Raw genomic sequence first — 12,876 nt, 5'->3', positions numbered from 1 at the left:
TGGCTTGTGATCTCCAGGAGAAGGTGACTCCTGATACAGTCGGCTAGGAGAACAATACAAATCTCTGATCTACCACCATCCACATTACAAAGTGTATCACTTAATCTGTTTCTTGGAAAGCTGGATTTCCAATATGACTATAATTAAATGGTTGTTGTTTAATGAAGACCGCAATATGGACCTTAACGGCAGGACGTTAAGTGGTCTTCTCAATTGAGTGGGGCTTCATTTTAAAAAGTGTGAGAATTTGCTTTTGCAGGATGTTTATACTCTGCAGTAATTGCATGCCATGATGGCTAATAGGGGGACATTACTGTTATGGCAGGCAAAACATTGGGGTCCAGAGTTACTGCCCCCCTGGCCACACACTGCACAGAGCGTATGTATCTGTCTGGGTGGGAGGAGGGTGCAGTCTTTGAACCTCAGTCACACAACAGATTTAGCAGCTTCACCCCCTCCTACAGCTGCCAGGGACTTCAAAGCTCGTAACCGGATACATGACCGGCTTATATAAGTTCCTACTGCATGATAGGAAGTGCCCACACACAAGTGTTTCCTTATCACTGCCCCCAATGCCAAGCGCAGGATCTCCAAGCTTTATATTGTGCTTATTTTATTCATCCTTGTGTATATCATGCAGCAATAGAGACTTTTGCAAATCTGGTTGGAGACTTCTTCTGTGCTGCATCGGTTTTGTAGAATCACTGCTTTGGACTTGGACTTTTTGCTTTCAATAGTCCCAGTTATAAATGTGTGGGTCTGTCAGGTTTCCATGATCTGTATACAACCTGACCTGGTCATGGTATCTCCCCTCCACCCGGTCCTCATCCAGCACCATATCTCCATTGCGTCAAGTTCCCTGTACATGGTAAATTGTCATGATATCTGCAGGACCATCCAATCATCTAATGTGTATGGGGGGTGGGCCAGGACGCCCATCTGTTGGTGGAAAGAAGGATCGGACATGTTTTGTTTCCACAGCTGATAAGCCATACAAGACCCCGCTCACTCTTTGAAAACACAGCCAAGCCCCGCTTACATCTATATGGGGGATCAGGAGAGATGGCCAATGTCTGCCCAACTACCTACTACTACCTTATCTATAGCCAACAGTCAAAGCTGCAAGAGTGTGTATACTTTTGTAAAAACTTATATTTTGCTTCCATGCACCCATAAATAATGCAGTAATTTACATATAATTGGATTAAATAGCCGCTGCCATGTTGTGTTTAGAGCAGTTATGACAAACTGTTACCCTGATAAGACTATGAGCAATCTGTGTAGTCTGATCCTTCAGTTTTGCGTTACTCCATGCCATCTATCCAATATGTTCTGTTAGCCGACATTTGGTAGGTTTACCCTTCCCTATATATTAGGGACAGCTCAGGGGGTAACATTGTGTTAACATGGAAAAGCACCAACATATTCCACAGCGCAGCACAAATATTGTGCTCAGTCCCTACAATTAATGCCCACTGACCTTTTCAGTGAATTTTTGGAATGTGGGAGGAAATTTAAGTACTGAGAGAAACCCATGCAAACAGCGGGAGAACAAATACACTTTTTATATTTTGCCTGTTAGTTGTTTTTGAACCCAGTGATGCATCATCCCTCGTTTCTTCATCGTGCCAGTCCCTCGTTTCTTCATCGTGCCAGTCCCTCGTTTCTTCATCGTGCCAGTCCCTCGTTTCTTCATTGCGCCAGGGACGGCTCAGAAAGTGACTTGTGCTACAGCTTTGGCCCAATTAGCACATGAAGCAGAACGAGGAGATGCCATTGACATGCACGAGCTCTGATTGGAATGTGTCACATTGTTTCATGATCATACAACCCAAGGCACAGACTAAGCCCGGAGCTCCAGCAATGGTCGTGTCTGTGCCCCCCAGTCCTCAGCTACCGTCTCACTCTTTTGCTTTTTAAAATCTTTGTTCTTTCATCTGTCAAATATTGCATAATTGCAGGCAAAACTGTCTTTCCCCTTAAAAGGCTGTTTGTCTGCCTGTCTTTTCAAGGCTAGGCAAAAAAAAAAAAAAAAAGATAAATTCCGTTTTGCTGCCAGTTTTAATACATAACTTTTTAAGTCTGTCTTTATGGCCAGTGACCCGGCTCTTAAAATGTGATTTCTCAATCAGCGATGAGTTACAAAATACACGTGTGGTTCAGCAGCCGGAGAAAAAGCCAGAGAATCCTAAAGGGCATTTACCCCCAACGAGATTCCTCTTCCTCTTCTGTTAGAATTCATGGCAGTAAATATAGGTATTCTCCGAAAAATAACCATTCTGGAGCATCTTTTGTTAAAAACCTTTCCAGAAGATTTAACAAGAGGGAGGGATAACAGAAGTGATTAATCTGGAGTAAACTGGTCATATTGGTCCTGTGGTTGTCAAATTGTGCTGATAATGGTAATCCAATTATCAATTAATTGATCCATTTCCAGGAGGAATAACAGAGGAACATCGCAAAGCAGAGTTACAAGAAAAGCTGCTCCTTGAATTATTATAGTAAAACAGAGCTGTCCAGAGCGGAGACTGCTTCTTTTTTGATTTGGCCATTTCACAGTTGTATTTATTCTGGGAAAAGCTAGGTGACAACGTTAGAATTTTTTAGTTAATAATTTTACTTTCTTGCAGATATCCGACACCCGGAGGAACTTTCACTTCTTCGGAAACCACGAGATCCAACAAAGAAAAAAAAGAAAAAGATTGAAGATAATCAAACCGAAGAGAACATTCTGGAACTAGATGGCCCTTTAACACCTGGGACTGGTCAGTATGGGACAGGAAGCGATAATCTAATGGCAGCCTTGTCTACCTGTACGACCATCTTATACCTAGGTTATATCTTTGTGCCTAGGTTCTCCGTTATATCCTTTCTCTAAGGTTCTGTGGATGTGATATGCCTAGGCTACATTCTCATGCCTTGGTTATAGTCACTGGTGGACCCAGACAGGAGAGGCCCCTGTGCAGGAACAATATATGGAACCTTTGCAGCCCAATAGCTCATCATGGTGCACGTTCTCCCGCCACCTCCTGGGCTCCTGGTCGGTTGCATCAATGATATATCCTCCCCTGGTTATAGCCTTAAAAGAATGATGCCTTGAGATCAAAAGCATTAGGCATATTGAAATTCAACATGCCCAATCCTTCCCTCCCCAAGATAACCTAGAGATTTTATAGATACCCATCTATTCTGCTGACTGAGCACTTTCCTCCTATTCTTCACTCTCTGGCTTTCTCATTTCCTCTTTTTTTTTTTTTTTCTTTTTTTCTTTTTATTTCCTTTTCCACTTCTTTCTATAGGAAATGATGTTCTTTACATCGGGCCGGTGAAAGGTGAGCGCATTCTCTCTGCCTCGGTGTCTCCGCTCCGGTCTTCTTCCCTTTTGTTTTCCCACCTTTTTGTATTTAATTTTGCTGGCTCGTGTAGCATGCAGGACATGACTTGTGTTGTGACCATTTTTTTTTTCTTTTTTGTTTACAATAATATTTACAGAAAGAAAATAAAATGTATAAATCACTTTCTTTCTGCTTCCCTTTTTTTTTTTTTTTTTTTCTTTTTTTTTTTTAGGAAGCATATACTCTAGCCCTGGCTTATATAGTAAAACCATGACCCCGACGTATGACTCCCGTGACGGCAGCCCTCTTTCACCCACTTCAGCATGGTTCGGCGATAGTGCCTTATCAGAGGGCAACCCTGGCATCCTGGCTGTCAGCCAACCAATCACGTCTCCAGATATCCTGGCTAAATTGTACAAGCCCCAAACCCTTCTTGACAAAGCCAAAATTAATCAGGGGTAAGAGGTTGTTTATTGTTTTTTGTTTTAGAATTTTTATTATTTTACTGTTTAATAAATGTCATTTCCTCCTCCTCCTCTTCCTCCTCAGCTGGCTAGACTCCTCGCGATCTCTCATGGAACAAGATGTCAAAGAAAATGAGGCTTTACTTCTGCGATTCAAGTATCACAGCTTCTTTGATTTGAATCCTAAGGTAATTCCACGCCTGACCAGTCATGGGGCTAAATCTTCTCTGGTAATCAAAAATAAACTTAAAGGGGTTGTAAGAGGTGGAAAGAATATTTGTTTTTGTAGAAACTGCACCATCTTTGTAGGCTGCGTGTGATATTCCCAATCACAACCAGTTCCTAGTGTGCCGAGTTTATCAGAAAATGATGTCAATGATTTTCTGATCTTATAGAACCCCCTACAAGGCCCAAGTGCTCATCCAGTGTACTCTAGTTATTAGTCATGAAGAATTGGAAAGATAAATTAAGTCCCAGCAGATGTAGTGCCCTGAGGCATTTCTTTAATTTTTACATCTTTTTGGAACGTATGAATGGTGGATTCACGATCGCGGCCGCAGAGGGCTATGTGCATGTCGGGACATCTGAAATGTACTGTGGTGCAAAGGCCCGCCGTGATCCTGCACCACAATACATGCTGCCAGCCAATCAGAGGCCGCAAGTGGACTTCGGGGTGTCAGGCATTGGCATCACATTGGCAGTGACGTCGTGTGTCGCCACAGCAGGCACGCCTGTGTCAGGTGCCAGCTATAGAAGAGGACACCGCACATCGTGGGAGCGGACGAAGGGTAGTAGAATGTGGGGGGGGTGTTTATATGCAGCATCAGAACGGGGGACATGTATATCAGGAAGGGGCCCAGGATGGGGCGTCTTGCAGACGAGAATGGGGGGACATGTATATCAGGAAGGGGCCCAGGATGGGGGGGTCTTGCATAAAAGGATTGGGGACATGTATACCAGCAAGGGGCCCAGGATGGGGGACTTGAAGACGAGACTGGTGGACATGTGTACCAGCAAGAGGCCCAGGATGGGGGGGGACTTCTGTACGAGAATGGGGGTGCATGTATATCAGGAAGGGGCCCAGGATGGGGGGTCTTGCATACGAGGATGGGGGGACATGTATATTAGGAAGGAAGAATATATACCTGGAAGGGCCCAGAATGGTGGACATTTCTACACAATGATGGCGGCAAGGGGCAATGTGTGTCTTTATAGGATTTATAATGACACAAAGGTCCATACATCTGACGAACTTATGGGGGAGTGTCCAAATTTTGCATCGGGGCCCATCGGACTCTCGTTATGCCACTGTGGAAATAGACATCACAATGGAGAATTTGCTTCTTAAATGCCACAAAAACCGTTTATCCTTAAGGGCGATTTATGACTAAAGGTAATCAGAGTGTGGTCAGGGAATGACTCAGAGCGACAAGGAATGTGCGAAGTGTCCATTACAGGATATGTGCGACCACAAACTAGGAACCGCTGCTACAATACACGATTTACTGTCCATCGGCAAAAAAATCTTACTGATGCCCTCTGACACCACACACTGGTGCAAAAGGGAACAGATATCGATACATCCACAATCTGAATGACTGGGTCCCTCATAGTCTTGGTGAGACAATGGGAGGCCCTTTTTTTATATATTTGATTTGGTCATATGTCAGAGTACATGATTTCATCAGATTTCATGTCTAAACTTACTATTTGTCTTGTGGTTGGGTATTGTGTGTGTTGTTTTTTTTTGTCCTTTATCCTGATAAAGCTGTAATAATGTCAATCGCTCTTCTATATACCCCACAATATTGCATCCACCCCTCCCCCTTTTTTCAGCCCTCTCTATAAGGCATCTAGCTGCAGCAGGAGCCTCTCCCCAAAGCTCGAATTCCCTTTTTTATGTACAGTAGTGATCTGGTTTTGAAATTGCAGATTTTTCTTTTTTTCCCTAGGGGATAGGTTTTGCCTCCTTTTTTTTTTTTTTTTTTTCCTGATTTTCTCTTGGTGTGTTGCAGTATGACGCCATCCGCATCAACCAACTCTTTGAACAAGCAAAATGGTCGATCCTGCTGGAGGAGATTGAGTGCACGGAGGAGGAGATGATGATGTTCGCTGCTCTGCAGGTGGGTAGATCAGGGCTTGGCTCGGGCTAGCTTATGGTTTCCTCTTTTTCCCTCTTTTAGTCCTTGTGTCGAGGACCTGTCGCCCCTCTGCGTTCTGTGAAGGGGACAATGGGTTTTGGTTGTAGTATTATTTTGTCTGGTCTGTATCTGATCTGCTCCTGGCGGGGCGTACGCAGCACATCAGAGCACTGCTCTGGGCATAACGATGCTTCCTGGGACTCTACTGAGCGCTGCTCTGGGCATAACGATGCTTCCTGGGACTCTGCTGAGCGCTGCTCTGGGCATAACGACGCTTCCTGGGACTCTTCTGAGCGCTGCTCTGGGCATAACGCTGCTTCCTGGGACTCTGCTGAGCGCTGCTCTGGGCATAACGCTGCTTCCTGGGACTCTGCTGAGCGCTGCTCTGGGCATAACGCTGCTTCCTGGGTCTCTGCTGAGCTCTGCTCTGGGCATTACGATGCTTCCTGGGACTCTGCTGAGCTCTGGTCTGGGCATAACGACGCTTCCTGGGACTCTGCTGAGCGCTGCTCTGGGCATAACGACGCTTCCTGGGACTCTGCTGAGCGCTGCTCTGGGCATAACGACGGTTCCTGCGACTTTGCTGAGCGCTTCTGTGGGAATAACGACGCTTCCTGCAACTTTGCTGAGCACTGCTCTGGGTACAACGACGCTTCCTGCGACTTTGCTGAGTGCTGCTCTGGGTATAACGACGCTTCCTGTGACTTTGCTGAGCGCTGCTCTGGGTATAACGACGCTTCCTGCTTTGCTGAGCGCTTCTGTGGGAATAACAACGCTTCCTGTGACTTTGCTGAGTTCTTCTGTGGGAATAACGACGCTTCCTGCGACTTTGCTGAGCGCTGCTCTGGGCATAACGACGCTTCCTGGGACTCTGCTGAGCGCTGCTGTGGGCGTAACGACGCTTCCTGCGACTTTGCTGAGCGCTTCTGTGGGAATAACGACGCTTCCTGCAACTTTGCTGAGCGCTGCTCTGGGTAGAACGACGCTTCCTGCGACTTTGCTGAGCGCTGCTCTGGGTATAACGACGCTTCCTGCGACTTTGCTGAGCGCTGCTCTGGGTATAACGACGCTTCCTGCGACTTTGCTGAGCGCTTCTGTGGGAATAACGACGCTTCCTGCGGCTTTGCTGAGCGCTTCTGTGGGAATAACGACGCTTCCTGCGTCATTGCTGAGCGCTGCTCTGGGTATAACGACGCTTCCTGCGACTTTGCTGAGCGCTGCTCTGGGTATAACGACGCTTCCTGCGACTTTGCTGAGCGCTGCTCTGGGTATAACGACGCTTCCTGCGACTTTGCTGAGCGCTTCTGTGGGAATAACGACGCTTCCTGCGGCTTTGCTGAGCGCTTCTGTGGGAATAACGACGCTTCCTGCGTCATTGCTGAGCGCTGCTCTGGGTATAACGACGCTTCCTGCGACTTTGCTGAGCGCTTCTGTGGGAATAACGACGCTTCCTGCGACTTTGCTGAGCGCTGCTCTGGGTATAACGACGCTTCCTGCGACTTTGCTGAGCGCTGCAGATCTTTCACACTGTTCTGTTGACAAAAACAATATTTTGTAGTTCGTGAACTTTATTTTTTCCTACATTTATATTTTTAAGGCAAACATTTTTTCCGTTTAATACTAACCCAGTGTCTAACTTTTGCACTGTTTCTTTAGTACAGATCCTCTTCTGTTTACTGTGCATTCTTTACATTTTTAGCTGCCACCGCTAGAGGAGTGATCGACCTGCTGCACGCTGGCTGTTGTGAAAGTAGAGTGAGCAAAGGGACCCTTTAAAAAAAAAAAAAAAAAAAATGGCCACAGGGCATTCTAGGAGTTGTAGTTCCACAACTGCAGGTTGCTGCACTGATCTTGCATCGGACAGTAGTTGGGACTGTAGACGGATGAGTACCCTAGTGACCACAGCATGGGGCTGAGACTTTACATATCCGTGCCTAGTGGGTAGACTAAAGGCAATACTAGAAATGGGAACACTAAGCTGAGCAACGTTTAAGGGCTTCTCCTTGTTAAAAATGTATTGTCGCTGCATAGAAAATTTCTTAAATTTTCCCCATCTATGAGCCAGAGCTAAGAGATCTTGACAAAAGAAAAAACTTTCATTCCACTACTGAATTGTGGAATATGTTATTTGGCCTGTATATAAATAACAAGCCTGTAATACTACATTTCCCCACAAGTGGCCACTGCAGGTAAAATGCATGTCTGGCAGATCTTTTCCCCTGGTCGATCACAGGTGATCACCAGGGATTTCTGAAGTTAGACTCAACTCAAGAATTACTGAGGTCACGATTTGTTGAGCAGATTTTGCCAGAAATCTGGCTACTTAAAGTGTCACAAACTTTTTATGTAACTGGGGACTGTGCAAAAGTTTTACGGCAGTCCTAGCCCGCCCCATCAGCTTTTTTCAAAAGTGAGCAAACTTTGGCAGGGTGTTGCTGATTGTGCCTGACAAACGCATCATTTACAGCACAAAAGTGGGGTAAATTAGGGCAGAAATGTCTGCCAGCCCCTGACGATGGAGCACAGCAGTGGTACCAAATTGATTAAAAAGATGCGGCCCTCCTCATGGATTTGGCACTTCCTCATGGATTTGGAGGATCTGTTCTCCTTCATTAACAGATGTACAAAATGCCAATCTGGATGAGTGGGATCAGATTTGTATGAAAACTGCAGGGGAGAATAAAAGGCCGTGGTAAATAAGGGGTTAACCTGGACGCTGTTCACCTGCTAGAAATCAGCTCGTCTGTGCAGGGTTTCTCAGAGGAGACATTTCTGTGGCTCGGACATCGGATCTGGGAACGCGGCTGCGTTTCCTGTTGTCGTTTCTGTACATGTGAAAGGGGATCTGTTTTTCTTGCACAGCTGCTGGAGCTGTCAGGGGGCAGCGCTATTTATAAGTGGGCCGCAGGGTGGAGTCGTTTCCTCACATCTCTGGCCCCTAATTCATGTAATTAGCCGCTCACAGCGGACGTTGTAGGACTCATTAATGTCCCAGCCCTTGTGTTCCTGAGAGCGTGGCTCCTTCCCAGTGTGAATGAGGCTCTGGAGTGTTGTCCCTGCAGAGCTCCGATATCGGGACTCGTCGTCCCCGCAGCGTCTGGGAATGTGATCCGGACCCCCGTGCCATGCTCTCCCGCTCCAGACGCTGACAGCCATGCTGCTGATTCACAGACGTTCATTAACGGTCTGTAGTCGGTGACATTTGATGCCGTGACTCATACAGCGAGTGAGTAATCCTACAGGAGCAGATGTGCCGGACCCCACAAATGGGGGGGGTTCAGGGGGTCCATCAACTTAAACAATTTGAAATGGTAACCTGTAAAATGTCTGCATGGTTATAATACAATACCAGTCTATTATACTCACTACAACCCCCAACATCATTCTAATACGTTCTGTACATAAGACTGCAACCCCCAACATGGCGATAATACAATTCTACTATTCCCTGTGAAGGGACTACTACAACCCCCAACATGATCCTAATGCAGTTCGAATACGTTCTGTATATAGAACACTACAACCCCCAATATGAACCAACCAATGGATATGACCGTATTATTATACACAATACATAAGCCACTACAACCCCCAACATCATCCTAATACAGTTCTAATAAGTTCTGTACATAAGACTACAACCCCCAACATAATACAATTCTATTATACTCTGTACATAGAGCACTACAACCCCCAATATAAACAACCACTGGATATGCCTGTTTTATTATACACAATACATACGACACTAGAACCCCCAGCAAAATCATAACACAATTGCAAAATACTCAATACAAAGAACACTACAACCCTCATCAGGACCTGACTATTGGGTGTAACTATAATATAATTCTATTGTTTATTTAGAACACTACTACCCCCAATATGACCCAACCACTGGACATGAATATTACACTCTATACATGAAATTGCATTATGATCATATTGGGGGTTGTAGTTCTATCATACTGTATATACAGGTTGTGTTGGAGGTTGTAGTGTTCTGTTTACTGGACTGACCGTAAAACAATAGAGGACTACTCCTCCCAACATTGCTGCCTTCTGCTGAGGATCTGATGGGCATATCTTGTTTTCGGACAGGATGGTGGATTATTTCTGTGGATTTTCTATCCTGCGGCTGGTGGGAGGTCGGCGCTCAGTACAACATCAGGAGAAGTGGCGATGTAGCAGTGCTGTGTCGGTGGATTGGGAGGACCACCCATGATCCGCCATAGATCAGTGTGCGGTCCGTCTCTCAGATCTACAGGCTGTCGATGCTTCATAATCACCTGACAGTGTCGAAGCCGGGGGCGTCTGTAATCCGTGCTTTGCCCTCCGTAGATATGACCAATCCCAACATTGGACATGCAGTGAATCCTGGCAGACAGGACTGCTCTTGTCTCTTCAGTGACATCACTGTTGTGTGATGACATCATCCGTGATGGTCGTCCATCCGAGTATATGTGCCGTTATTTGTACACTACGCTGGAGATAAACCAGCCTGGATATGTAGTAGAGGTACTAACAAGTGGTGCCTAACAACAAACCCAGCACTGCTACATCCATAGGAAGACATTCATCCCTGTAATACATTGGCAGCTGCTGACCCCGGTCGCCGTGTCCTTTTTCTTGCAGTATCATATAAACAAGCTGTCCATGATGTCGTCAGAGAACCATTATAACAACAGCGATAAAGAAGTCGATGAGGTCGATGCGGCTCTGTCCGATCTGGAGATCACCCTGGAGGGAGGAAAGACGTCAACCATCTTGGTAAAATCAGTACTTCGGTCAGCGCCGTTGAGACCTGGCTTTTTTTTGTCACTTTTAGATTGGCGGAGTTCTGCCCAGCGGCACCCTGTCCTAAGCCAGAAAAGGGGCCACGGAGCTCATTAAAGGGGATGTACAAGATTCAATAAACATGGCTGCTTTCTTCCAGCCAGTCTCCTCTCTGTGGGGCTTTTGGTGCTGAAGTTCAGCTCTAATTGAAGGAATGAGTCTGAGCTGCAATACCAGGTACAACCTGTGGACAGGGATGGCACTCTTTTTTTGGAAGAAGGGAGCCATGTTTTTTTTAATTTGGGACAACCCCTTTAAGCATTGTGGACTAATTTCATGCATAGTGACACTCCAGGCCAAACTGAAGTTCTGATCACCTGTGCAATGTTAGCAGCTGCCATAAGTGGTGGGGTTACAAAGATTAGCTGGACTACCTGGCAAGCAACAGCTAGTCCTGCAGCGCTAATCTCCTCCTGAGAAAACACTGATTGTATTGAAACTACAACATACAGTCTAATTAGTGATGCATTGATGAAATCGGGGTCTCTTCCCCCTATATTATGCTGCTCTCAGATGAAAAAGCAAAAACCTGCTGACGGATTCCCTTTAATGCTCTATTGCAATCTCTCTTTTCTTAGGGTGACATCACCTGCATTCCAGAACTCACAGACAACTTAAAAATCTTCAAGTAAGTACACAAATGTATGACCATAAATTATGGTGATGCAGCATGCCGCTCTGCCCATTGTGCCCAGAATGTCTTCATCCCAAGTGTCGCCCCCTCCTGGACAGTAATGCTTTGGTCCGCTGGCATCAGGTGCTTCAACTAAACCGCACTCCGGTTGGAATCTGTTCTATCTGTGAGGATGGAGACGGGGGGCATCGTGAGATTGGGCAGAGTGGAAATCCCGACCCAGTCCCTGATTTTTGGCATGGCAGCAGACTGACCCCATTGTCATAATGGGGACAATAGCCCTGCAGTATTTTCCAGCCCAAATCCGGAGGAATCTGCGTCGGAGGATCGGGTGCAGAGTTTTGGATCTTGTTAGATAGTAAAGCTTTGGCTTGAGTGCCTTGGAGCTGAGAAAAGCGTTCGGCCTTTCATATAAGCTTTATGGTCTTGATGTATTTTCCATTGGCTCCGTACATGGGAAATCTAAGCCGCATCTGTGCTGGCCGCATCCCTGCAAAGGACTATAAATTGGTCCTCTGCCCATGTCTTGTTTGTGCTTGGATGAAAACCTGTTCAGCGGGCTGTTGGCACTTTTAAAATGGCACGATATCTGTCTCCGTGAACGCTCAAGTGCTATTTGTGTTCCCGGCACAAGAGATTGGTAAAGGTCAGGATACAGGAGACCCCGCGGGGCACACAGAGGGACAATGGCGGAGCTGTCAGAATATGGCGGTGGCAGTAACCCAATCTGCTCTTCCTTTAGCGACTCCCGAAATGTCAGGCTCTTCCAAGTTGTGCCCGGAGCGTCTCTATTTATAGGGCCGCGCTCATTAACTCCCGATCTCTTGCTCTGCTTATCCAACTGAAGTCTGGAAGGATTCCAGAGCGAAGCCGAACCAAGGCCTCCGTGCCGAGCACATGGCTGCCCAGACGCCGGATGAGCGCCTTATAATTCATTGCAGAAATCCAATCTGAAGAGGACACGGAATCCACATTGTTTTCCAAAAATTATCCGATTATGCAAAAAAAAGTTTAAATTCAAGATCCAATCTCCGTTCGGCATGAGAACGATATTCCGGCACAGCTTTCAGATAGTTATTGGGATTATTAACCTATTAAATCTCGGAAACCTCGCTCTCTCGATCTCTTCCTTTAACCTAGGAAATGATTATGTTGAAAGTGTCTTATGGTGATGGAAAGAAAATTGGCTGCGTTCATCCACAAGCGCCACTCATGTCCACAGGTTGCTTGTGGTATTGCAGCTCAGCCCTATTAGCGTCTGTAGAGTCAAACAGTAATACCACACCCAACCTGTAGACAGGTGTGGCGCTGCTTCTGGAAGAAGACTGTTATGTGTTTCTATTTCTTAACACCCATATGTAGAGTAGATGAATACAGACAACATATGCCATTTGTGGCAGTCTGTATTATGTGAATTGTAATCTGCTTTTGTAACACTTCGGGCACAGCCATTGCCACTGTTTTCT

At 46.0% G+C, this 12,876-nt stretch overlaps 1 protein-coding gene across 5 annotated transcripts in view; it reads left to right on the top strand.

Moving 5' to 3' along the window:
* The window catches only part of FERMT2 (FERM domain containing kindlin 2), a 61,413-nt gene that overhangs the window by 34,418 nt on the left and 14,119 nt on the right, over positions 1 to 12,876 (top strand). For 3 of the 5 annotated variants that reach the window (XM_077269766.1, XM_077269757.1, XM_077269790.1), the window contains exons 4-10: positions 2,631 to 2,765; positions 3,300 to 3,332; positions 3,568 to 3,793; positions 3,885 to 3,987; positions 5,815 to 5,922; positions 10,576 to 10,710; positions 11,355 to 11,404. In XM_077269766.1, coding sequence (XP_077125881.1) covers positions 2,631 to 2,765; positions 3,300 to 3,332; positions 3,568 to 3,793; positions 3,885 to 3,987; positions 5,815 to 5,922; positions 10,576 to 10,710; positions 11,355 to 11,404 — 790 coding nt within the window. The remainder of the gene's footprint in view (positions 1 to 2,630; positions 2,766 to 3,299; positions 3,333 to 3,567; positions 3,794 to 3,884; positions 3,988 to 5,814; positions 5,923 to 10,575; positions 10,711 to 11,354; positions 11,405 to 12,876) is intronic. The other 2 variants (XM_077269781.1, XM_077269774.1) reach the window with 1 other exon arrangement.

Source organism: Ranitomeya variabilis, chromosome 1 (genome assembly GCF_051348905.1).
Source record: "Ranitomeya variabilis isolate aRanVar5 chromosome 1, aRanVar5.hap1, whole genome shotgun sequence".
NCBI classification, from domain to species: domain Eukaryota; kingdom Metazoa; phylum Chordata; class Amphibia; order Anura; family Dendrobatidae; genus Ranitomeya; species Ranitomeya variabilis.
This window is presented reverse-complemented; position numbering and strand designations above follow the sequence as displayed.